Source organism: Charadrius vociferus, unplaced genomic scaffold (genome assembly GCF_000708025.1).
Source record: "Charadrius vociferus isolate BGI_N301 unplaced genomic scaffold, ASM70802v2 scaffold287, whole genome shotgun sequence".
Classification (NCBI taxonomy): Eukaryota; Metazoa; Chordata; class Aves; order Charadriiformes; family Charadriidae; genus Charadrius; species Charadrius vociferus.
The window spans coordinates 3,299,762-3,325,749 of NW_009649568.1; the positions used below are offsets into that span (position 1 = coordinate 3,299,762).

The 25,988-nt window shown below is 39.2% G+C and overlaps 1 protein-coding gene across 1 annotated transcript in view; it reads right to left on the minus strand.

Annotated features, from left to right (window-relative positions):
• Positions 1 to 2,828: 2,828 nt before the first annotated feature.
• EPHA6 (EPH receptor A6) overlaps positions 2,829 to 25,988 on the minus strand; it is a gene marked incomplete at its 5' end in the record, with an annotated part of 384,562 nt that continues 361,402 nt past the window's right edge. Inside the window, 4 exons of the mRNA XM_009890121.1 lie at positions 2,829 to 2,943; positions 5,894 to 6,043; positions 8,774 to 8,967; positions 18,288 to 18,437. Of these exons, the coding sequence (XP_009888423.1) occupies positions 2,829 to 2,943; positions 5,894 to 6,043; positions 8,774 to 8,967; positions 18,288 to 18,437 (609 nt within the window). The remainder of the gene's footprint in view (positions 2,944 to 5,893; positions 6,044 to 8,773; positions 8,968 to 18,287; positions 18,438 to 25,988) is intronic.

Sequence of the window (25,988 nt, forward strand, 5' to 3'; positions counted from 1 at the left end):
GATAACTATTATAAAAGTATCATACTGGACCACAACAACAACAACAAAAACCCCCAAGCCTTATAAACCCACAAAATCCTGGATTTACAATGTTTTTAATAAATGTCCTCACCCAAAGAATCCCTTGTTCTTTCCTTTCTGGTTACCCAAACTCTTATTTGTATAAAAAATATATCTGATTAATAAATGTTCTAGTATTGTTATCTTTTTTCTATTGAAAATATATTTTCAGTAGTGTGATAAATTTGGAAATTAATTTCCATGAAATGCATCCAGGTTGTGTGCACATAACATGCTGCTCTGCATCCACACTACCAGGAATGAAAAAACATGCAAAGGAGAATTAAAAGTGCACATACATGGTTTGGATTAGTTATGAGTAATTTTGAAACCCCATTAACAAATAACAGACTCATGCCTCCTTGGTAATGTATTTAATTGTGAGAGAGGCCTCTTCCATGGATGTCACGTTGCTGGCCACGGAAGCAATGACAGGCAAAATGGATAACAAAATGATAAAGGAAAATCAACTTTCAAATTACTCTGTGATGATAGTATTTCTTTTTTAAAGGGCTTCAGGTAAGTATGATTTTCTTTCCATAAGAGAACCTCTACCAAAAAATTATTTATATGTGGAATTGGGGGAGAATTTTTCAAATAACAGTCACAGAAAAGAAAAAAATGCTTTTTTTCCTCACTAAAGGCCTGTGATCCTGCAAAACCCACATGCTCGTACCATCCTACTGAGTTCAGCGGGACTATTCATGCTGGCAAAATTACCTTTGTAGCTTAGAATAGGACTGGAGCTGCCTATCTTTAAACAAACTCATCAAATTGGCATTGTAGAACACTGGTGAATCCTGATCTTTAGAAAACTTGTTCCTCAGTTAAATCTGTTTTGGTTTGTTTTTTTAATGAAAAAAAGGAAAATTTACTTAGTGCACTACTTTTATCCCACTAAAATTAATGCAGTTATTCCAACATAAAGTGACAACAGTGAATCAGACCTAGTGTGTCTTACTCTGAACTGGTTGGAAGCATAATCTTTTCCGAGTTGCTTTCTGATTTTCCTTCTTTGCCACTGGTATACAATGGCAGCCTTTTCCAAGAGTTAGGAAGTACATTTTGATTTACAAGCCATAAATTAAGCAGTAAGTATCATTATGATTACATAAAGTAGTTAGTTAATTCTGATATACACATATATTATATTAATTACCCAAATGCACGTTTTAACAGAAGAGTCATAATGCTTGAGTATATTGGAATGCCACGTAACTCAAAAACGTCCTCCAAACTATGTATAAATCAACAAAAGCATCTGCACCCAGTTTACATGTAACATGCATGTAGATCGGCGTGACTTCTACAGCATGCAGACATGCGCTGGTTCCCCTGTTCCCAGTAGCGCATATCCCATGCAAAAGTTTGGAAATGTAGCCCAGCAAGTCTGTGTACGTTGTCTGAACAAAACATGAAAGCTGTAAGTCTTAGAGAGGTACAAATATTATGTTAGGCCTTTGCAGCCATTTTCTTGCATGTAAATATGGCTATTGAAGAGTTCTAAAGACAGTTGACTTTGATGTCATTTAGATATCTGTACTAAATGAAGATCTAGCCTGTAGTAACCAGAGCTCCATTTCAGCAGAGTCTGCTTTTCACTTCTAAAAGCAGTTAGAAGTAGACTCAAGGCAACATATTATTACACTGCTGTCCTACATCTCCTTTTCTGCCTATGTACAAGATAACCGAATACTGCAGCGTGTAACTTCCAGAATTAGTTGGTGGTTGTACCACTGCCCTTAACTGGAGGATCATATGGCCGGCCTGCTCCCATGGGAATAAGCACACCGCCCCACTGATGGCTGGCCCTCTAAGGTCTACTACCACTGGTGGAAATTAGGCTTAGTTCAAGCAGCGGAGGCTGTTCCTGCATTTTTGGAACAGAAAGCTTTCTGAAGTCTATGTGGCCAGAATATAGCTGACAACCATGTTTTACACGTGGTTATGGAAACGTTACAATCAGTTTTCCAGTGATGATTTGCCATGTAGTAGAAGCAAATACTGAGTGTTACAAAAAACCAGAAGGTTTAGGGTAGTCAAGAATCCAAAGGATGAACACATTTTCCAACCTAATCTAAAATGTAAAGCATAAAAAGTGTCGAGTGCTAAAGTAATTAAAAATCAAGGACCTTAAGATTTCAAACTCTCACTATCCTCCCAATTATTCACACAATGAAAACTCGCTACATAAAATCATCAGTTGTTTCTGCAAACAATACTAAGGTTTTGAGGCACCGGTGTACCAGCATTCAAACTATTATAAAGTAATATAATGATAGGATCCATATGTTTGGATTTAATTAAGAGATAAAATAAATATTTATGTCAAACTCCTTGATTGCACATTTGGTATTGGAAGTTACATGGTCACAGAACATGAAAGAAGTCAAATACTTTTTGATCTACCAGCAAACTCTAAATACATCAATAAAGAAGCCACACCAGGCCAAATAGATTACTACTTTCAAGTAAGTTCATGAAAGTTTCCCAAATACTGTTATACAAAGTTACACATCCATGCTGAGTTATTCATCAATGTGTAGCAAGAGTCTTGCAGTAGGCCAGGATTTTATCGGCAGGTAACTGGCGGAGGAGCTATGCAGTGAGATTAAAAATTCCAGTTTGGAAGCATTAACATAGAAGTACTTTTATAGTTTGAAGAGGAGACTGCAGTTCTTGAAGTTGGGAAGAGCAGAAGGGAAGAATGAGAATATTTTTCCATTTTAGAAATGCTGAGGCACAAAACACAGTTGATTCTAGTACTTTCATACATGAAATCCTTTCTCCTGTATGTGCATCATGTGTAACCGCAAAGTCTGTAAACTGCTGACTATTCGTCTCTGGTGTCCAATGAGTACAACTCCAATTCTTCTAATGTCACTGTAAAATAAAAAGTTTCATCTTGGATACAAGCATAGTAAAGCCTCTTCCACACAAAAGACTGTAAATATATGATGAATTGCTCTACTTCAAGACAGTTTACTTTCCTGAGTGGGACATAGAAGAAAGCTACAAATGTTCAAGTCAACAAGTTCAAGTCAAGTTGCACCTGTCAATTCCAAGTTTTTAAAGACGGTCATTTAAGGAAAAAAAAAAAAATCTTAGAGGAGTGGTATCTGTTGTGATACAGTCAAGTAATTTTTCCAAATCTTGAGGAAGAACATAAGAGGTGGGTTCTAATAGCCCAGTTTTAGTAACGTGTTAGTAGCAAATGTTTCCCACTCATACTTGCAAAGGAACAGGGCTGATATACTCAGTCTTGCAGTTCTGAGACTGAAATAACAGAGGCTGTGTTTCTGATGATTTGGGGAATGGTGGTGAGAGATGTCCTAAAGATCAGAATAACAGTGAATTTTCCAGCTCAACGCAGATTTACCTCCTGGTTTCCCTTCATCTCATCTAGACCTGCAGCCCAGAACAGGTAGCTCACCCACAGAGCGTGAATTTTTGGCAGGAATGAAGTTAGCAGCCCTCAGCATCCAGCACAATCCACTAGTTCAGGTGTTCTCTAAACATCACCAACTGCAATATGCTGAGAAAGATCACAGAGGTGGCGAGGGCAGGAAACTTCAGATAAGCCCTGTCAATTATGCAAATCCCACACTGGGACACCGCATAGACATCACCTGTTTAGATACCCTAAAAAATTGTTTAACAATATAGCTAGTAAAGGAGCCCATGGGATGAGGCATGACCTTTCTGAGTTTCAGATTTGCAGTTCAAGATACCCAGCTCTGTATCCTCCAGATGAAGAGCCACTGGATAGCAGCAGCTATTATATACTTGGGCTTAACATCCACATAGGGGATGATGCACAGCACTTAAGGTCAGCAGGGACTATGCAAAAATACTGAGCATCTTAGAAGCTAAAAAGAGCCAGCTAAAAGAATGAACCTTTACAGGGGGGACTGGTATTAGAAATGCAGGAACAATGCATAGGCGTTATCAAGGAAGGCCTGATAAAGCTCAGAAAGAAGCCAGCAGGCCTAGGGTAACAGAGGTCATTTGAAGAAAGAAGGCATCTTTCAAAAAGCTGAAGTGGTATCTAAAAAAAGAAAGAAAGTAGAAAGAATGATAACTTTAGACAGATTATCTGTAAAAGCACAGCAAGGCAGGCTAAAAAAGAACTGGGGGAACAACCAGACACCTAATAATAAAACTCATAATAAGTCTTTTTGCAAGCTCACTAGGGTACAAGAAGCCTGCCAGAGTGTCTGTAGAGTCTAATGATGGTTTGGGTACAAAAGAACACTGAAAGACTGGCCACTGGCAGAGGACTAAACCAATTACTAGAGGTGATATTCACTGTGGAAGAAATTGAAGTGACTCCCATGCCAGAACCTTTATGGAGTACTTGTCAGAGGATCTGTCTGAAGTTGAAGTGACTGCAGGAGAGGTTATAGGACAAACTGAAAAAACAAGCAACAACCCACCTCCAGGACAAGGCTATGTTTAGCCAAGAGTTTTAAAAGAGTTCAAGGATGAAGTCATGGGATTACTAACAGGGATGTGAGAGAGGACGGTTTCAGCTTTGTTCCACTTGCTTAAAAAATTTCTTAGTGCCTGAGGCATGAAGAGTGGTGCCAGGCAAAATAAGTTTCCAGGGGACATCTGGGGAACTACAGACCTGTAAGCCTGTAATCATTACAGGGCATAATAGAATATACAGTAAAGTACAGCATTATTGGAGGCTTGGATAAATGATCTACTTATGGCTGTTGCAAAGAGAAGTCCTATTTTATAAAATTATTTGTTTCCAGTGGAGGAGTCAGCATACATATGGATGAAGGCGATCCATTTGATACACCCTACTTGGATTTCCAAAAGCTTTAGAGAAGATTCCTCATCAGAGTTTTATAAGGAAAACAAGGAGCTATGGCATAAGAAGGTATTTGCATGACTAAATAACTGGTTTAAAGGCAGGGGGTTAGGAACAAGTTGTCAGGTTTTACAATGTAGTGATCAATGGAAACCTGCAGGGACCTATGCTGGCATAATGCCAAACATTACTGTTCAACAAATCAGTAAATGGTCTGGAAAAACAGGTGAGCATAGAGGTGAACAAGTCAGTTGGTGAAACTGAATTGTTCAGGGCAGTACGGGAAAGGGCCAGCCGTGAAGAGTTTTAGAAGGATCTTATAAGTCTAAGTGACTGCCATAAAGCAGCAGATGAAATTCAATGTAGGTGAATGTAAAGTGATACACATGGGAGAAAACCAGTCCTAACTTCTCATGTAAAATTACTGAGTCTTAACTGACCATTACCATTATGAATACAGATAGCCCCAGCATCAAATAAAAGATTAGGAATTAATGGGAAGGGAACAGAGAACAAAATACATCGTATCATTATGCTACCACATTAATCTATAGTTTGCCCAATCCCTTATATATTGGGCGCAGTGCTTTCATTTAAAAATGATAGAGGGGAGTCAGAGATGGCTGAAGAAGGGCAGCAATGTGTGGAACAACTTCCACATGAGGACTGACATGGGCTCGATGATTTTCACAGCAAAGTAAGACAAGATTTTTGCCACTGATTTCAGTGGTCTAGATAAAAACTACTTCCCCAAGAAACATTTAAGGATGTTCTATGCCTGACCTTTGGCAGTGTTTGGTAGACTCATAGAATGAAACTGACAGTTCTTGGTCTCTTAATCACACCTTTCTCCTGCACTGTTTTGGTAAAATACTGTATTTGTCTTTTATTAGCTTAGGTAGGAAAGAAAATGAAAGCAGTGTTCCATACATCATGATAATTACATCCCTGCAGCACCCAAAGAAATTCAGATTGATTAGTCACTGTAGGGATAAGAGATTACATACTTACTCAATACTCATTCTTGAAACCATATCCAAAGTAGTGAAACCTGCTGCCATGAAGTTATTTTTATACTGACCCATTTTTATGGAGTCCAGCCAGTCACTGACTGAAACAAACAAAGGATATTCTGGAACTTCACCAGGTGAATCTGGCATTCTGTAAAAACAAAATGCAAAGGTTACCAAAGCAGTACAAAATATGACACGATTTACTCTGGTAGACATTGTTTTTATTAAAAGGCAGAAGGAACAAGAGAGAAGCCTGAGCTGTAAAGGTCAGATCTTAACTGAGGATCTCTTTAACCCATTGTATAAAACTTACAAATCATGTCAGTCTGCCAAGTTGCACTACTTAGACAATACATTTTTTTAAAGCACTGCAGCTCAGTAACAAACTGAGGAACAGACCTCTCCCACTACTCTTATTTTTGCTCCCACAGAGTGTTTCTTTACAGATCTTATGTGTTCAGGATGATAACAATTTGTAAATACAATAGTCAAAGTAAAAGAGAAACAAAATTTAACATGAGATACAATTTAAAAATATTATTAAAACACTGTGAGATGATTTTTACATTTATCTACAAAAAAAACCCCCCAAATGGCTCCTTATTGCTATACCATTATGCAGTGGGAATGCTTTGATTACATTGTTCAAAACCTAGAACTAACCCTAAAAGAATCATAGAATGGTTTAGGTTGGAAAGGACCTTGAAGATCATCAAGTTCCAACCCCCCTGCCATGGGCAGGGACACCTCCCACTAGACCAGGTTGCCCAAGGCCACGTCCAGCCTGGCCTTGAACACCTCCGGGGATGGGGCCTCAACAACCTCTCTGGGCAACCTGTTCCAGTGCCTTACAACCCTCAAAGTAAAAAATTTCTTCCTAATGTTTAATCTAAACCTGCCCTCTTTCAGTTTAAAGCCATTCCTCCTTGTGCTATCACTACGCGCCCTAGTAAAAAGTCCTTCCCTGGCTCTCCTGTAGGCCCCCTTTAGGTACTGGAAGGCCGCAATAAGATCTAATAAGATCTAAAAAGAACTAAAATTTTACATCTTTGCTTTTACATAGAATTATACAGAGCAGCAAATAAAAATGAAGGCACTAATTTAGTCACAGTTCTGTTGCAGTTCTTTCCCCTACCATCACAACCAAAACAGAAAGATGGAAAAAAAAATTCCAATTTTGGGGCATATATTTCCAGTCTTCTGCTGTGTATGACACTGGTGAGGGCTCACAACTTCCATTGGCTTTATACTTTTTGTGTAGAGAAACTGTAGGAACAGAATGCAGAAAAAGCACACTGCTGTTTATAAAAGCTTTATGATAGCTTTTAGGAGAAAGATCTAATTTATTTAAAATGAAAATTTAGACGGCAAAAGCCAGCCAACATTAACTGGTGGAATATGAATTATGTAGAATGTAGGAAGCAACACACCCTAGTATCTCAACATACTGAGTTTCAACCACACATATTAGAATACTTTAAACACTGATTTCCATTCGTATTATCAAAATGATAGAGAGAGAAACTGAAGGACAGGGGAACACTGTTAAGCACAAGCCTCAATTAAAAACCTACTAAGGTCCCTTCCACCCTGAATTAGTCTATGATTGTATGATTCTATAGAATAACTGCTGGCCTCGTAAGTTAACAATAACGCAATAACCATTCAGATTGACTGCATCAAGCATTCCCAAATGAATGAAAAAACTTTCCCAAGCAGGTGAGCTCAATTAGAGCTTGACTGCAAGAAAACAGGCATAAGTTTTTAGATCTTAAATAATGTTTTAAAATAATAGATAAAACTGCATTAGTCTGAGGCTAAATAAAGCGATGCATGTAGCAAGTCATATATATATATCTATATACACATAGAGACCACTAACTCTAGTGCATGGGCATTAAATCCAAGAAGTCGCATTAGTCTGTGGTAGATGAAATGGCTGTAATCCTAACTCTAGGTTTCCCTAGTAACCTCTCCATTCAGCCTTTCCCACAGCAAGATACTAGCCTCTACTAGCCTCTTTACCCTGTTGCTCAGCCTTTCTCCAAATCATATCAAAAACCTCTTAACCCACTGAAGCGCCCAGCAAGACCCATGCAGGCATTGAGGACCCCTTATAAAGCCGGGGGGTCTCCATGAGAGCACCTTTATCTTAAGGTGAATTTCAGCTCATGAAGAGAGTAAGGCCACCTGGACCTTCACTGATTGCAGCTGATATCCAGGGACACCTTAGATCAATAATCCTACCAAAATTGACAAATTCCTCCACCACAACCTTGCTTCTCCTGTAGCTGCATTCATTTCTGTAACATTAATGGAAAAACCTTTGGGCAACACCATCAAGAATTTGTTATGGAATGGTAATAGCATAATCTCTTATTTGGTCACTGTTGCCATCCTTCTGCAGATAAATAAAGATTTAGCAAGCTAAGACACAACTACTTTCTGCAGGAAATTACTCCAAGGCAGTTCAGAAATTGCTTGACTGTCAGATGGAGAGAGAGAGGGTCTTGAATAGAGAAAAAAATTACAAAGAGAAAAGAAAGCACACAGGAAAAGCACCAAAAAAATCCCCCCAAACCAAAGAGATTCACAAAGATTAAGGGTATACAGTGCACAAACAGAGCTCAGACAAAAAAAAAAAAAGAAAAAAAAAAGAAAAAAAAAAGAAAAATGCCTAATATAACCTGCATAACTTAAGAAAAAAATCCTTATACAACAGTTTGTTAACAATAAAGCAAACCTTAAAACGGGCTTAAAGTTATTTGAACCCACATAACTTGTGAATTCAGAACTTTGCAGCTCTCTCCCACCGCTACTATATCGTCCTAAAATATCTACTTATAGCTACCATGTGCTGTACCAAAGAGAGTCTTACACAAGTATGTCCTCCACTAGGGTATGAAGGGTGCTCGGATTGCGGATCAGCTTGTCTAGGAAGCTGACAATGTCACCAAATTTTGGACGGTGGTTCCTCTCCTTTTGCCAGCAGTGAAGCATTAGTTGGTGAAGAGAAGCCGGGCAGCCCATGGGGGCTGGAAGCCTGTAGCCTTCTTCAATAGACAGTATCACCTAAAGAAATACAATGCATGTGATTACTGGGCATTAGAGTTAAGTGCTGAAAGGACAGTGTATATTTGACAATTACAAACCAGTGATAACAATTAATGGCACAGCCACCCTCACTTTAAGCATTGCCGGGGCTTCACGCAGGGATTCAGGACTGACAGGAGTGTGACCAGAGGAGATGCGAAGTATTTTGTAGGCATATGAAATGCAGCAGACACTTTTTTAGGCTCTTTGGCCATCCTCTTCAAACAGCCAAGAGAGGAGGAGGAAAGGAAAGAGCTAACAAGTATCACTATCTTTTTCAATCTGCCTGCAGGTTGATGTTGGACTGAGTGGAGTCACAGGGCCACAAACCAACCTTGCACGGCCACTGCATCCTGGCATGCTCTAGTATTTGCATCCTGACAAAGTGTTAGTGTATGGCAGTGTCACGATGCAATCAAGCACTACAAATACACATTGTAGCACCTGGAAAATTTACTTGGTGATAATATATTTCTGCTGATTGTTAGAGTGTGATTAATTCTGGAAAAGTCCCACACACTGAGTTAGTGAAGCACAAAATTACTTTGCACAGCCTCTCTCAGAAACCTGGATGTCCAAGCTGCTTATGGCTAAACAAAAGTTAATAAAATAATGGTGTTACCCTATGCCTTAAAGGGAGTAAAACTTCCAGATTCAGCAGATGTGGAAAATCTGTTTGGTCAAGATTTGGGAAGAAACAGATCTAATATCACATATAAATCACATGTATGAAAAATTACATTTGATCAGAGTTGAAGGGAGGCTTGTTTTTAGTAACACTGGTAACAAAAAATATGGTCTGAAAAGGACATTAGTAGCCCTGCGTGATGGGAGGTAGCAAATATAGTTAAGGTCCATGAAAAGCTGGCTGGATTCATTCTATGCCAGACTTAAAAGGCAAGAGGAAAGGTTACTATGTTCTGCAATGAGTGGTGGTAGCAGCGGGGATGATGACAGAAATTACATGGTCAGGATTTCTTGTATATAAAAGAATGGAAAGAATAAGCTGTTGATCAAAAACAAAGCTAAGAAACAGACCAACCCTTCCACATAAAACTCCAGCCAGTGTTAAATGTTCTCTAAAGTACAAATGATTGTACATAATATTTATAATAACAGAGTGCACTTAGGAGAAACATACCTACTGCATTTATACCCACTCTGCTTTAAGGAGACATTTATCGTTTTCACATAGATGTGTGTACGTGCTGCAGACATATTAATGCAGCTGGAAGGGGGTACATTAAACTGTTTACAGCAAATCAATGTTTTATAGCACTAGCTGTAGCTTCAATATATTCAGTCTTATTATTCTGGAATATATCCCCGTTCTCTTTTTGAATTCTAAATTAATGTTGTTGGCTGTGTTTAGCAATGCCTAACGCTTATGCTGCAAGCATTATGCAAGTAAATAAGAGTAATGAAGCTACATTAGGATCTTAGCTCCCCTTCATGGCACGCTAGAAAATGGAACAAGACTCTTGTAGCTGCACACAGTAGGGTGTCTGAGTTTTATAAAATGAGGTGGCTTGGTCCTACAGCGTATAGCCCTCTTGTATCCTGGCAGAAACACCTATGCATGAAAAACAAGTATTTGCAATGCGGCAGGGAATTGGATATGCATGGGCAAAATTTCAGACCTATCGGCAACAGCACTGGGAAGTACAGCCTACTCCAAAGGCTGCATGACTTGCCATAGGGATCTCTGAATTTTATGCACCTGTGAGTACTGACAGATCATATATGTGTAGACAGGTCTGGCCACGCACATACAGAAGTGATATCTACCAGTAAATGGTACATCATTATGATAATCCTTCCACCTGCCTTTCTGGCTACTTGTTTGTCTCCTTGGGGTTTACTCAAATCCAGGCTACTGAAATGGCTGCTATAGGAAAAAACGCCATCCGATTGCCAGACAAATATTTGCTCCAAAGCCTTGCCTCCTAACAATGACTACACCCCCCAGATTGCTCCCGTTGCAGATTCAGGATGGGGGAAATTCAACCCCACATGCATGAAATTTTATTCACAAAACTGTCAAAACTCGTGTATCTCAAGCATTCTGTCCAAAGTGGCTTCATAAAACATAGGTACTTGTTACACTGTGGGGTATAGCTTAGTTGATAATTGTCACTGAAGAGGCAATCTTCAGCAGCCCAAAACTGCAGATATCATAGTCTTTACATTTAACTGTACCTATTGTAAATGGTGACTTTCTGAAATGTATTTTACTTTTAAGGCCAAGGGAATGCTTCTCTACTTTTATGAGACATACGGCACTCGAATAACACAACAATACAGAGCTGATGAAGTTTTTCTGAAATAAATTATTCAGGAAAAAAACAAAAGCAACCACAATTTTCCAGACATTATATTTTCTCTGACACGCTCTATTTTAGTATAACTTTGGAAAAGAAGTTACAGTGCATTTTGTTTCCTCTCTTGTTCAAAAGGAACATTTCAGTATGAAGAGAAATGCCAGCTGGTACTGGGATAATTATAATTTCTCATTAATACCAGCACATTTTAAAAATAAAATGCAAATATTGCCTCATTAGTATCCCTTGTGAGGCAAGTATTATTTTTAGAGTCTAAGAAGCAAGAGTAAAGAGGTGATGTCTAATACTGTAGTGGAAATCAAGCCTCAAAGGAAGAATTAGAGCTTTTTAGTTCCTTATTTATTTATTTTAGCTCCCGCTTTGCTACTTGCATAGCACCTATCTCTGCACAGAGGAATTTGATATCCATATACCTCAAAGGGAAGAAGTATTATATTTTTCTTGGTAATATAAAATTATATATTGTATAATATGTAAAGATTATATATGTTAACATATTTTCAATGCCTTTTGCCTTGCCAGTTTAAGGTTGAAGAAGCACCACATTAATAGTGAAATGGTCTAAATGTCTGTATTTACAAGAAGGATATAGCAACAACTCTAGCAATCAGCATAACTCTTTCCACATTGGCAAATCAATGTCCCGTGTATTTCAACCTGAAAGAATAGGAATATTAGCTTAGTTTCGATACATACAAAGCCCTGAGTCTGCTAACAAAAAGGCTGATTACTGCTCTCTGGTTCTAGTTTTGTGACGAACACTTGATGGGTATCAAAAGGAAGAAAACATGCAAATATGCTGTGCTGCCGTCAAACACTGAGAAAGAGGCTGTAGGTTTCTTTTCAGCAATGAGTAGGTTTGGAACTCATTAGAAGGTCTTGCGGGTCAGCATTAAGGTGGGTAAAATGGGCAGGGTGTATTTTTGCAAGTAAGGCTTTTTGGCAAGTGAGAATATAAACCCTCAGAGAAAAGGAATATTTTTTACAGTTAACATACCTAATTATTTCCATGCTTTTTAATACTTAGGCTTTTATGTTTATAAAGAGGACCATTCTTTTTATATATTTTTGTACACAGATGATCTTAAACACTGGAGCCTGTTTACAGTTTTTTCATTTCTGTTTGATGTTAGAAATAGCTGTGAGGGTTGAAGACAGAGTTAATATTAAATATTAATTGTGACACCAAAATTATCTGAAAAATACTTTATGGGCTTCTACATGAAATTTATGCATTTTTAGTTTCAAAATAATTTCAAATTGGCAAAAATGGCACCTGAAAATTAAGCTGTAATCTTTCTGATAGTTTCATTATTAACAGTAACATAGATTTTTGCTTTCAAAAGATAACTGACAGATTTTTTAATGTGACTGAGACAGAAGAAAGTCCAGAGGGATGTTCTCCCCGTGTCCTGCTGACATCTGAAAAATCTACCAGGAGGGAGAGGCAGCTGCTCATGCCTTCCCAGGTGCCTGCCAAGCGTTTTGATGTGTATGGGTTGAAAGAACTGTATTAGGATAAGTTATTTTTACTATTAGAACAAACTTTCATAAGCGTAAGGACTTTTATTATGTTTGCTACAGTAGTTTTCTTGCATACTGATTACAATCCATTATATATATATATATATTTGAATACTGTAGTTCTGCAACATGCATTAATTTATACAGTGGCCTGTAACAGGTGTCCCAGTAGACTTCACTCACAGCTGTTCTACAAACCAAATGCATGGAATATAAATCTTCCTTTCCTCACATGAACATTAGCAAGCCAGGCTCTTTGCACAATCTGTTCATCAGTACACTAGTTTCCTTGGAAAGTTCAATATCTTAGCTAATGTTTATTAATTAAGCAATAAGACATGACAGACTGTGCAACAGCCCTAATTAATGGACACCTCTGGTGCCTGCCACACACCTAAGAAGTGCATTAATCAGCACCAACACAGGTCTGAAGTGACTTACCACAATAATAAAATGGTTATTTACTTAAACAAGAATATTTCTCAAAGTTAATAACACTTTTAAGCCTCTACATTACACTGTCTACAGTATTAAAAAATTTATGAGAGGCATTTTCAAACTCAGTTGCCTAAAGTTCAGCTTCCAAATCCCTGCTTAGGAATATAAACAGAGGACACTAGATTTGCAGAGGTGTTGAGTCTCTCTGGCTTGCAGTGACTTGATGGGTACTTGTGAACAGTTGTAGTCTCTGAAAATCAGACTGGGTTTATTTAGGTGCGGGGTATCAGTTTAACACTTCTCTTCGCATCAGCTCGGACTCCGTGCTACCTGTGCTGGCTCCTCGGGATTTGATTGCTGCGCCTGAGGGGTCGGACAAGAGACCCTTGGTAGACTTAGTCCAGCCCCACTGTTCATCTGACTGAAGATGTGTTCACGTAGCAAATAGGCGCCGCGTCAGGCAGCGCTGAACTCACCTCTCCTAGCACTGCCTCCCTTTGGGTAGGGGTGGGCATTTCATTGGCTTCCATGTTATCCATGTGAGAAATGAACATTTAACTGGCAGCCACTGAAAACAGCACTTGCTTAGCCGTGGTCTAAAAAAGTGAATTAATTTCCCAATGTTGTTTAGCTAGAAAAGCAATTTGTAAGATGGAATGTGAAAAAATAGACCCGGCTCTGTGGAGTTCATACTTGGAAAAGTTTTGGTACTTTAGAAAAATCCACCCAATTCAATAAATATTTTATTGCTAACCAGACAAGAGTTTTATTATGATCAAAACACAATAAGTGTTGTAATGTTAATGTTGCCAGACATTTTGTTGTAGAAGAACTTCTGACTATACTTGTGTAAGACCTTATTAACAGTTGTTTGCATAATGTGTCTTTTATGAATGTGTTTAGTGCATGCCCCTCTCTGTTACTTTCCCTGCCATATGTGCAGTATCAGTGACCTTTGGGAAAGTCCTGTTATTTCTGCAAAATAAGCTCATGTGAATTCAGGGTAGTTCATTGTACTAAAAGAAATGTCCCAATATCCAGCAAAGTAAGCTTTACGATATGTCTAATAACTTGAAATTTCCCAATGACATTTAGAGTTACTAAATGTATTTAGAAGGTCACAGGTGCTCACTGTTAACATTTCAGCACGGAAAGCCCGTGGGTCAGGCTCCAGAGAAAAGGAGTCCTTTGTGCTTTGTGTTGTTGAACTGCAGGGAAGGCCCCCAGGAGTCAGCGTCATTAGCATAAGCAGCATCCAGAGGGCTGGCATCATTATTCTGTATTAACAGATACTTCTGTTTCGGATGTAGGAGTAATTAAATGTTGCTATCTTCATGCTGTAGCAGAATATTTAATATACTCTAAATGGAGGGCTTGCTTTATGAATTCTCACTGCTGGCATGGCCTTGAATAGATATGTTGTCGGGTCTGATAGAGGGGAAGAGGGCAGGCTGAAGTCAGCTTCAAAGAAAGGGAGAGGCAGCTGGAATGAAGGTCTGTGTTATGCATTACTATCACCTGGCAACTTGGGAGTCTATGTGAGGGTCCTACCAGTCATTCAAACCCTCTTCCCAGGGTGAATAGTGGGGCTGAATGGACTTGACAGAAAGTCTCTCTCTCCCCCTATTCCCAGTCAGTGGTAACAGCAGTGGGAGAGTCAAGAGGGTGGGCTGGTAACGCAGCTGGTGTGAGGAGAAGGATTAAGATTACAGGAGAGGTAAAAGAGATGATGACAGTTGGATTCCTCATAGAGAGTTGACCCAACACCAGATGAAATCACTCACAACTCGAATAGAGCTGAAATTCCCCATGTTGTAGCACAAGATCACATGACAGTGGGACACGAAGATGCAGCAAAAAAGCATCTTCTCCCCCCCACCTCACGGACCTGCAGCCATGACCAGCTGCCCATCACTTTCAGCTAGATAAGCAGACTGGCAAAATGAGGGGCAGAGGCAGAGAGAGGTGACATTGCTGTTGGAAGCACTGGCACTGTCCAGAAGCCAGGCACCATGGTAGGGCCGACTTTGTTCAGGAGTATCTCATCGGCTTCTTTAATCTCTAAAAAAACCAGTCATGAATGGAGTGCTGCAGAGGGAAGGGAGAAATGAAATACCAATTATATGGTGAGAAAAGCCAGGCAAAAGTCTATTGCCCACGATATGCCCAGATAATGTGCCAGTGGCAACTGACAGGGGCAACAGCAGAAAGGACAGTGAGCCACTGCTGCACTGATGATTAGTGCGGGCCCTCAGCCAGGTAGTACTAATGGGGATGGCAGGGAAAAAGTAACTGCCCAGTGAGCCTCACTCACAAAGGCACATGTGGATATTGTACTTACTCCTCAGAGAGTGTTAAGTGGCAGAGAGGCAATGGGCACAAACTGAAACCTGTGAAATTCCATCAAAACGTAAGCAAACACTTCTCTACCGCACAGGTGACTGGCACAGGTTGCCCAGAGAGGTTGTAGAGTCTCCATCCTCAGAGATACTAAAAACCTGATCAGAGACAGCCCTGAGCAAACTGCTTTAGCTGACCCTGCTTGAGCAGGGGTGGGTGGGAATAGACAATCTTGAAAGGTCCCTCAACCTCAGCTGTTGTGCGATGCTGTGATTTGCTTGTACCTTTTTCCCAGTTTCATGTTCTGTTCAATCTCCCCTTTTTAAAGGGCTCCCCTTTTTAAGGCTCACAGTGAAACTAACCGTTGCATCTATTAGTTTGGGAAGACAGAAAATTTGAGGCTATATGTGCCTTTTGATACAAAGTGCATTCCATGCAATTCAGAGTAATCAGGTTTTGCAACATCATACTAATGATGAACAGGCTGATCCTGCCAGGGCTGTGTTCGGCTTTGGTTCTGAGATTAGCTCAAGAATAGCACCCTCTGCTATTGCAAGACTGAAGTGATGTCCCAACTCCTTAGGAATCTGCTCCTAAACCACCACATGTTACGGTGGGGCTTTTTAAGGAAAACAATGGCAGTTTGCCTTAAATTGGTGTTTGCAAGCTGTGGTAGTTCAGGAGCTGATAAGTGGCTCTCAGTTTAGGCAAGCAATTAGCTGGGGTACTCATATTGTTGGTTGGAGTCTGCCTGTTCATCCTTTTTTATTAACTTTGAACCCATTGGCCCACTTGAATCAAAATAAGTTGTGTAAAAATCAGCAGCTGGAGGAGGTATAAAGTTGGTTGTAGGCAACAGAGACTTAAATATTTGAGAAATCTGTATACAGATGATTTCACACTGTGCCCCAGGGAAAAAGTAGCTTTAATTCAGTTGCCTAAGCATAGGTATCTAATTTTAAACTCCCTAAGGTATCCTGCTTGACCTTCAGTTGTTGCCCCAGAAGAACTGAGGTCTCCTGCATGTCCCGCGTCAGCCACACGTGGACATCTGAGTTACTCTAGAGCATCTCAAATGCCAACAGATTGCTAGCTGTGGGAAACAGAATTGAGCCTACTGGGCTTATCTGCTTATTTCACAGTAGATCTGTGACATGTTTATAGTTCAGATAGTACCAAAATAATGCCTCCACTGAAGAAGAAGAAGGTCTACCTCAACTCAGTGGTTGCTTGTTCTCTTCAGCTGGGCAACCAACCACCACTGCCTGGTCAATCAACAGAAGCATAGCTCAAAACCAGACACAGTGTGTATTGTCCCATACCTGGTGTTAATTAAGGAGCACAGCAGGAAGCTGAGCTGCTGGCAGGTAGATGTGTGGAGGTGAATGGGAGCCTGTAGGCATTGTCAGGGGAGAATGATGTACAGGAGAGGTGGTCTAATTCCAAAGGCTAAACTCACAAGAGAAATGCTGAAGAGAAGTAGGATTATAGTACTGGTGAGGCTGTAGAGTACAAATCTAAAGGAAATAATGCTTTATTAGTTCTGCTAGTCTTTTCTGGTTTGGATGGGTTTGGTTTGGGTTTTTTTGTTTTGTTTTGTTTTTTCTTCCTGAAACACTCTGAAATGATGTTTTTTTAATGAAAATCTCTCTCAGATCCTTATCCCCAGTGACTGATCAGCCTTAACAAGCAACTAGACTTGAACAGCTGAATAACTTAGCAACAATATAGAACCAACCATCTGGGAAAAGTCTTGTCAACTCTTCAGAACCAATACAGAGGTATTGTATATATGTGCTCATATAGGAGAGAGGTTACGTGGGCTGGCTGATATTCTGCATTTTGACATAGAGATTGATGGCTGGTGAGAATACTGAGTATACCAGTTTGAGCTGTCATGGGGATCCATCAAACAAGAGAATTAGTGAAAATTTAAATTGTGGTGGAGAAAAAAGCATTCCCCCTTTCCATGCTTCATTTTCTAGGACAAGCCTTCAACTTTACTAGAAGCAAATGTGTTTTTTTAATTGGGAAGGCTTTGACCCCAACTTTTGCAAAAAACGTCAGAGGAAAACATAACTTTGTTATGAGGGAGGGCTGTTGTCCTGCACTGTGGTTAACCCTATAGCAGGTAGTTTTTAAGGAAAACAGAATGCATTTAATTCTTTGAAAGTAGAATTTGCTAATACATTTCTCATGGCAGCTTACCTCTTTTAGAATTTAACCATGTATGCCCTTTGAAGGGTACTGTCAGACTGTACTGGAGATAATAGGCCAACTTTATCATCAGAATAGTTCCAATATTCCCTCAAGTTTTGATTTATAGCTTGACTGAGAATTGCATCAGCTTGTGTATCTGATGCAGATTCCCAGGGATTTGGGTGAAAGCCACATATAGTCAGCATCAGAACCTGACTCTCTGTAATATGCCTTCAATCCACAGGAGGAAGCTAGTCAAGGTTTTAGTTATAGAGCGCCAGGTCTTCAGGTTTCATAAATTAACTCTCCCACTGAAGTTGATAGAGTTATGCTGATTTAAATAAGTTGAGGTTCCAGCCTAGAAAGTGAATGAGAAAGCAAACCAGGGCAGGGAGTGACAATCATTTTTCAAGGAACATTTCCACAACTTGCAGATTAGTCCTTGGCAGTACTTACATCCTGGTTGGACATCTCCCAGTATGGTCTCTCACCATAGGACATCACCTCCCACATTACAATCCCATAGCTCCACGCATCACTTGCCGAAGAGAACTTCCGGTAAGCTATAGCTTCAGGAGCAGTCCACCTTATGGGGATTTTTCCACCCTGGAAAATATGTTGACAACTTATCAATATGACCGGAATACAGAACAGCAAATGTTTAAAAGATAAGAAAACAAAACATATCCTGGATGCTGAGGTTCTACATTCTGCCTTCTGTCAATTTGCCTAGTCAATTTGCTGCAAGCGGAAAGGAAGAAATATACCTTTTTCAGAATCTGATAAAAATTTGGTTTCATTTGTAGTCTAATTCACCAAACCCAGCACTTTGTTAAAAAAAAACCCACCTCAGTTCAAAGAACAGAAAGCATTTTAGATGATTCATGTTTGTTCAGAGTCATATAATTAGTCAGAACATGCCTTTTGATTGAAAACATCCCAAGCCTGAAATTCCTAGTACATTGGCATTTAATCTCTTTTTCCTTAAATGAAATAGAAACATCTATTGCAAAATGGAACACCGAAAGCACGTAATAAAATTATGTAAGCAGAAAGGAAACTATAGCCTTTCTATTATTCTTCACTCTTGATGATATTTTAAATTTTTGTTGTGCCCTTTAAATATCCAGCTAAATAGCAAACCAAGTGTGTTTCTAGTAGGTGTTTCCTTAGGATATTGAATAGCTTTGTTCTGCAGCTTTCAACTTAAAATCCAAGTGCTACCACAAAAAAAATCTGTACAAATTCAATCAACAAACCTGACTTACTCTTTGCAAGACCACAGTATGCAGAATTTTTCTCTGACATGATTAATTTATACCATTGAACCTGGTCTCTTCTCCCACAAATAGTTTATGTATGAAAACTATTTTCCCTTTTCACAACAAAGTATTTCTTCTGCAGATATATTTCTCTTTTCAAAAATCCCCATTTATTAGCATTCTCCATATAACTCTAAATGAGAGCACGCAGTATGGTTAAGGCGCCACTAGATGGTAGAAGGAGGCAGTCAGTAGAGCTGAGCTCACTTAGCAGTAGTTGCTTTCAACAAGCAATCTATGAGATTCCGCTTGGCATTATAATTATATTTCTGACAGAAACAAAAGAAGAAATGAACTAGAACATCCGTTTGGCAATTGAAGAGAAGCCACAGTTAAAAAACCAGTATGTAAATTTCTGTTAATTTGCTTTGAATATATAAAAAAAAAAGTCTGTGAGTTGTTGAGGCCTAACTTCAACTGATTGAGAAGATGCTTTTTCTACCAAAAAGCGTTCAAAAGCAAAGCTCTGTGTCTGTGGTGATGTGCCAGTAAGCTAACTTCTCATCACTGAGTCTCACCTGCTGATGAAAAAGGTTAATATTTATATTGTATGATAGTTATGATAGTAGCTAAGATGACCTTTGTATGCTGTATTTTTTGCAGCTGCTTTTTTTAAAGCCTTTGCTTGCTCAGTTGTGGTTGAAGTCAGTGGCAAACCACCTACTGTTTTTAGCAGTTGTAAGGTAAAGGTAATACTTTTGTATTTTTGCCCAAGCCCCTTTTCTTAATCCAATAACCTGGTGGTCAGAGCACTCCTCTGGCATGCCAGCGATGCAAAGAACTTTATGCCCCACCTGCTGCCATCTCTGAGCCTGCCCTAGCCAGCACTGCAGGGTGTGATAGTCTTGGTCCCTTCCTGGTACAGCTTTTCCACTTGGGAAGCAATTACAAGTGTTTTTGGTATAAGAATGAAGAAACAGAGAGGCAGAGAAGATTTGCGATAGGACATTCTCCAAGGAAAGATCTGCCTAATTTTTTTCTTGTCTCTTCCCCAGGGAATAAACCTTTTAAACAAATTGGATAAGAGCATTTGATGTTTGAGCTCACAGTCTGGTTGCAATGGTGTTTTGGTGGGATATGTGAGTCCAAGTTTCCTTAGGCAGCGGAAGATTTAGATATTCAGTGTCCCAAATGTACAGTACATGCTGGGCTGTTGGACCAAAAGGATGTGTCCTCTGAGAAACAGATAGCTTTAGGGTCTAACTGCAGAATATAGTTCAAAATATCTCCTCACACCACAGAGTTATGGGCCTTATCCTTTTTACTGGATCAAGTTTAGTCCTTTATTTTTAAACATTTTAGTGCCAAACTTATGTAATTCCATCCTTAGATCCCTGGCTTCTGAAGATTTTTGGGGACAATGAGTATTTTCCTAGCCTACATCACAAGGTCGTGGTAGGCATTTAACTCCTCCTTTGAATCTGGAGACATGCAATTTTAAAAAGGTACACAGCATTCTTGCTAAACCGTATCACAAGAGGCACTACCCTGACAACCCTAAAAGCCCTTCCTCACCATCAGCATATCAGTCCTGGCTGACAAATGATGTAGAAGGTGAGACACTTATTCCAACACAACAGTTCACTGTCTGAACCTCGTCTTACCAAGCAATCCCCCTTGATGCCTTTTGCTTTATGTTGACTCAAGATACTTTCTGGAGTACCACACCAATATTCGAGGGAGGATGCAAAAGAAAAATTCCATATTTTCTTTCCTTATCACAGATCTCAGGAGATGACAGGAAAAAAAAAGTCTACCAGTTTAGATGGTTGTGTTACTGTAAGACTTTGTTTATCAGGACAAACTGATGAATCAATACATGTACTATGAGAATACATTTCTAATTTGAAGACTTTTATTAATACTTTATTATTTACTAAATTTTAATGAAAAGTCTTATGTTAATAATTAAATATCTACTTTTAGGGAAAACAGAAATCTATACATGCAAACAAAAGACAGTTGAATTTTTATAGATTTTACTTTTAATGTCTATATGATAATATGGATAAGGAAAATTATTTTTTAAGTGTATTCTTTTCATAAATCTGATTATGTATTCCCAAACGATACTCAAAAAAGAGGTCACATCTCAAGCAGTATTTGCAGCTAGATTTGTGACTATTGGCTAAATATAAATGAGTTTTAAAGAATCTGGTTAGACTCTACAACTAGTTTCATGATACAGCTTTACTAACTGATCCCTTTTGTACTGAAACAGTAGTGGCTCATTGAGTGTGAAAATGAAAATGGAGAACAGACTTAAAATTCAAGGCAGTTCACATTCAAGGGCATAAGATGTGTGCAGTTTTGTAATGTAAAATAAAATTCTTTTCTGCTAGCTCTAATGACAAAGTGAAGCAAAACCTCTAAAATTTTTACAATGGATTCATCTTATGTATGAAGATGTTATATTCATAAAAATGTAAATTTCAATCCTTAATTATGTTTCCAGACTATCTTTTTATGCTAAAAAGTTGTTTTATTTATTTGAAAGCCATTCAAAAGGCAGAGATTGCAATATGACTACCTTAAGAGATGTATATGACTGAACAGTAGTAATAGCTGCTCATGCATAATAAAAGAACACATAAGGTTTGGAGTAGCTGAAAATATATTTCCTGTTTCTGATTAAAGTAATAAACAGTGTAACTGATATTGGACATGCCTTTTTACATTTTGATCTAACTGGGAAAATAATAAATGCAATACTTACTGTTTACACAATGCCCCACCTTCAAATTAAGATAATTTACAAACCATCTACATTTTACTACTGTAGCAATGAAATCTGTCACAGCTCCCTGTATCAGAAAGCCCTTAAGCAAGCCTGGTTTACTTTTAGGTTATTCTCTGTCTTTTGGGGGGTGGGGAGAAGGAGCAGAAGGTGTGTTAGGAACCAAATTGTATTTCTGCCTCATCTCATACATTAATAATGATATCAGTGACAAGCTAATTTTATTTTCCCATAGTAAAAGAACACTAAAACTGGTATTCAGATAATTAGAATTCAGCCTTTTTTTCTGTATGCTGCCAGCTGAATAGTGTCTATCTCCTTATTTTTTCTTCATTGCAATTTAATAAGCAATTTTACTATGCAGTGTCAAGAGTCCCCTTGGAATTAGAATATTAGGCTTACATTGCTTAGCTTGTAGAACTGTTTAGAGATCATCCCCTGAAATGAAATTTAGCCCCTCGCCCACCCACACCCACGCTCGTTTCCCCTACAGAGCTGGCAACAGCACAGTTCGTCACACATTTAAAGACAGAATTGGAACTACATGTTGCAGAACGCCTCATTCTTTACCTCAAGCTATGCATGAGAGAGACAGTCTTCCCAAAATGCCGTCTCTTCTTAAGCTTACAACTCTTCTTGAGCTTACAACAAAATAAAGGGCTTATGATCTTTTATATGAAAAGACCCTGGCGAGGCAACTGATGCTGAGGTTATGTATAGTCCAACAGGCCACAACTGTCTTTGTGCCATCTCCCATTTGATTTTTTTTTTAAATTTTACATGTTAGATATCTTTTTAAAATGCAAGAGTCATTAACAGTTTCTTTAATTAAATGTTTCAACATAACTTAAAACTCCAGCAGAACAATGTAACTGGCAGCTACCGTCCACATTTCTACCAAGATGAAGGTCGGGATGTATCAGCAAGTTCAAAATGCTTGATGTGAAGAATGACAGAGAGGGCACAGGAGCAAAGAGCAAAGCCTGTTAGATGCCCAGAACTTTTGGCATAGCCCGCTAGCTATTAAAGTGAGGAGTGATACCACTGAGAGCCTTAGATATAAAATTGAAGGTATGATGTATGAGCTCCTACTGGATGTGCAAAGACAGCGATACACATAAGCAGCCAGAAGCAAACACAGTGCATCAGACTCACCACGTCCCTGAACTAGCAGTGATGTGGAACAATGCCTGTTTCTGTTGTAAAGCCTGTTCTGTATTTTCCTTGAGTGACAGACACTGCAGAGGGACTGTCACAGAGCCGGCTGCAGTTATACTAAATGCTGAGGTGCAAAGCCATCAGTTCCAGATGCACAGACATCTAGAACTGTCTATTTCTGGGACAAAAGGTACTGAACTATGTGCACCATTAGTCTAATATGGCACAGTAATTCCTATGCATCTGTCAGTTACTGTTCCTTTATGTACAATGTTACTGAATCGTGCAATAATTTTCCATGACACAAGTGTAGTATCTGTCTTTTTCTCCACCCCAAATGACAGAAATGGAAAAAAAAAACAACCCAACTTCAGAGTGAAGAGACACAAAAGTAATGAGAGAGATTAGTTTTAAATGTTGGACATAATTCATCATTCTGTACGAAAGCCTTATGCCACTTTACTGGAGCGATGCTTTTATTTGAGCATATGAATCAAATTTTTCATGTGCAAAGTTACAAATAGTCAGAATTTAGCATACTCAAATCACAATTTAGAACTATTCAGTATTATCAACAGTCTTCTCTAGTGTCTATTGGAATATCAGAGAAACTACATGGCAAGATAACAAAACTGCTCTGAAAAGGCATTTCAGAATTCACCCTCATTATGCCCAATTCCAGTCAGTTCTACCAGTCTTTCATTTCCCTCAGAACTGAAATGAACAAAACCCCCTGATTTTCCAAAAGACTGGATTTTCTTTTAATCCCTGGGAAAAGATTCATTTCCTTTCAAATATCCTGATTAACAATGCTAAAGTTAAATACGTGGAACTTGATTCATACCCTGCCCCCCCAAGTTAGCTATCCAATTTTTCAGAACAAGTTAGTTATGATTTTGACAATATGTCATTTTAGTGAATATTAAACCCTACTGTACGCATATATTAGTGTCTTCAAAAAGGGGGCAAGCCGTTGATGGATGGAAAAAATCAGAGCTTGAGATACTGGCAGAACTAAAACAGCCAAGATGAAACATTTGTCCACAGATCATCAAAAACACTTCACGTTAACTGGCATTAACATTAGCAGGATGCTTCTCGAAAATACTCCACCCAACCTGTCATTTTGTCTTCCTAAAAGTGATCAGTAAGACGAATTGTTTAGTGGCATACATAAACACAAAACCTCCAGAAAAGCACCCATATCCTATCCTATCGTCTTTTCGTTAAAAAATTAAAGAATTAAAATATGACTTTGAGGAATTATGGAATCAGGCATGCTCTCTAAAACAGCTGGGATCTCAGTAGTAGTAGTATTAGCAGCAGCATTTCCTTTGAAAGAAAACACTTCAACATGCAGTCCCTTGCCTGTTCTGAGGCATCGATCTTCACTTGGGTTGAAAGATAATAAAAAGTCTGATAAAAATGCATAGCTTTGACCCTCAAAATCCATGTAAGTGAAATGGTAGTGAATATTTCTGGCCACTTACATCTGTCCTGCATTCATGTTTTTATTTTATAGAGCAATTTAAAGAACTTTATACAATCACATAGATACAGCAAACTACCAAATACAAGTGGTTGATACCATTGTCTCTTGTTTGTGTACCCAAGTGGACTACAGACGTCTTTTCTTGTTAGCTGTGATGCCTTCATCTACAAGGTGCTTATTGAAAGACCCAAGGCTTTTATCCCTTTATTTTAAGAATACATATTTGTTTAGTTTTTAAATGAACAAAGTAGTTCGTTCCAGAGATCGAGCACAAGGGGTCCATGGGTGAAAATGGGCAAGAGCTCTTCCAGAGCTGAAAGCTCAGTGCACTATTTTTGGAAGAGGAAGGGGAGAGAAAGTGAAGAGGAAGAAGGGAAAGACAGAAAAGAGAGAGATTCAACCTTCAGAAGTTAACTGCTTTACACATCACCACGGACACCTAAAGCTGTCAGAGAGTAGCAAAAGCAAGGCTGCTCCCTAAGGGTAGTGGAGGCGGGAGCAGCTGCCACGCAGGCTGGGCGATACCCTCGTGGACAGGGTGCACCCCACAGTGCCTGGGAGGACGAGCAGCGCAAGATGGCGATGCCAACAGGCGCTACCAACGTCCTGTGAGCATCAGGCAAAGGCAAGGTAGCAAGCCAAGGCCAAGGTGAACCCAGTGAAACCAAACAACTCCAGTCCAACAGGGCTGTATCACTGGCCAGCTGCAGTATCACCGGAGCATGGACTGACGGCCCCAAGCTGAGCTGAAATGGGGCCCTGGTCCCATGGGCAGGGGTGGGGGGAAGCCCCAGGGGAGGCCAGGCAGGCCAGTAAGGTCTGATGGTGTCCTCAGAGCCCTGGTAAGAACTAGATGATTCTACAAAGACAGCTAAACACAAGTATTTTGCAAAACCTCTTTGAGACTGGTCTTTCAAAAGGTAGTGGTGAGACTGGTGAGGCCAAGGAATCTCGTAACATTTTAGAGAGTGACACTTTGCATTTCCCTAGGAGTAAGAATGCACCAGTGAATTTTGCAGTATTAGATGCTTGACCCTCAATAACAGAGAAATCCTTTCCTTTTCTGAAATTAAATATCAGAACCATGCATCTCTACCAAATCCAGCTTAGAAACTATAGCACTACTTGACATCAATGATCGTCAAAAATGTCATTTTTCTTGAAACTAATATTTCTAGCAAAGATCTATCTCTTTTCAAGAGCATCAATTTCAAGCTATCTGCCAGCTGTGTCAGCACAGCTCACATTACAGCCATAACCAATTTCTTTAAAGTTACTCCTACAGAGTCCTTCAATCTGCACATCCAGAGCCTATCCACTTTGCTTACACAAGTAGTCCTACTGAAGTCAATGGAAAAGGTGAAAGGGATTTGTTCCGAGATGCTTATTTGAAGGATGCCTTACGTTGCACAACTCCATAACAAAGGAATTTGCTATAAGATCCATTC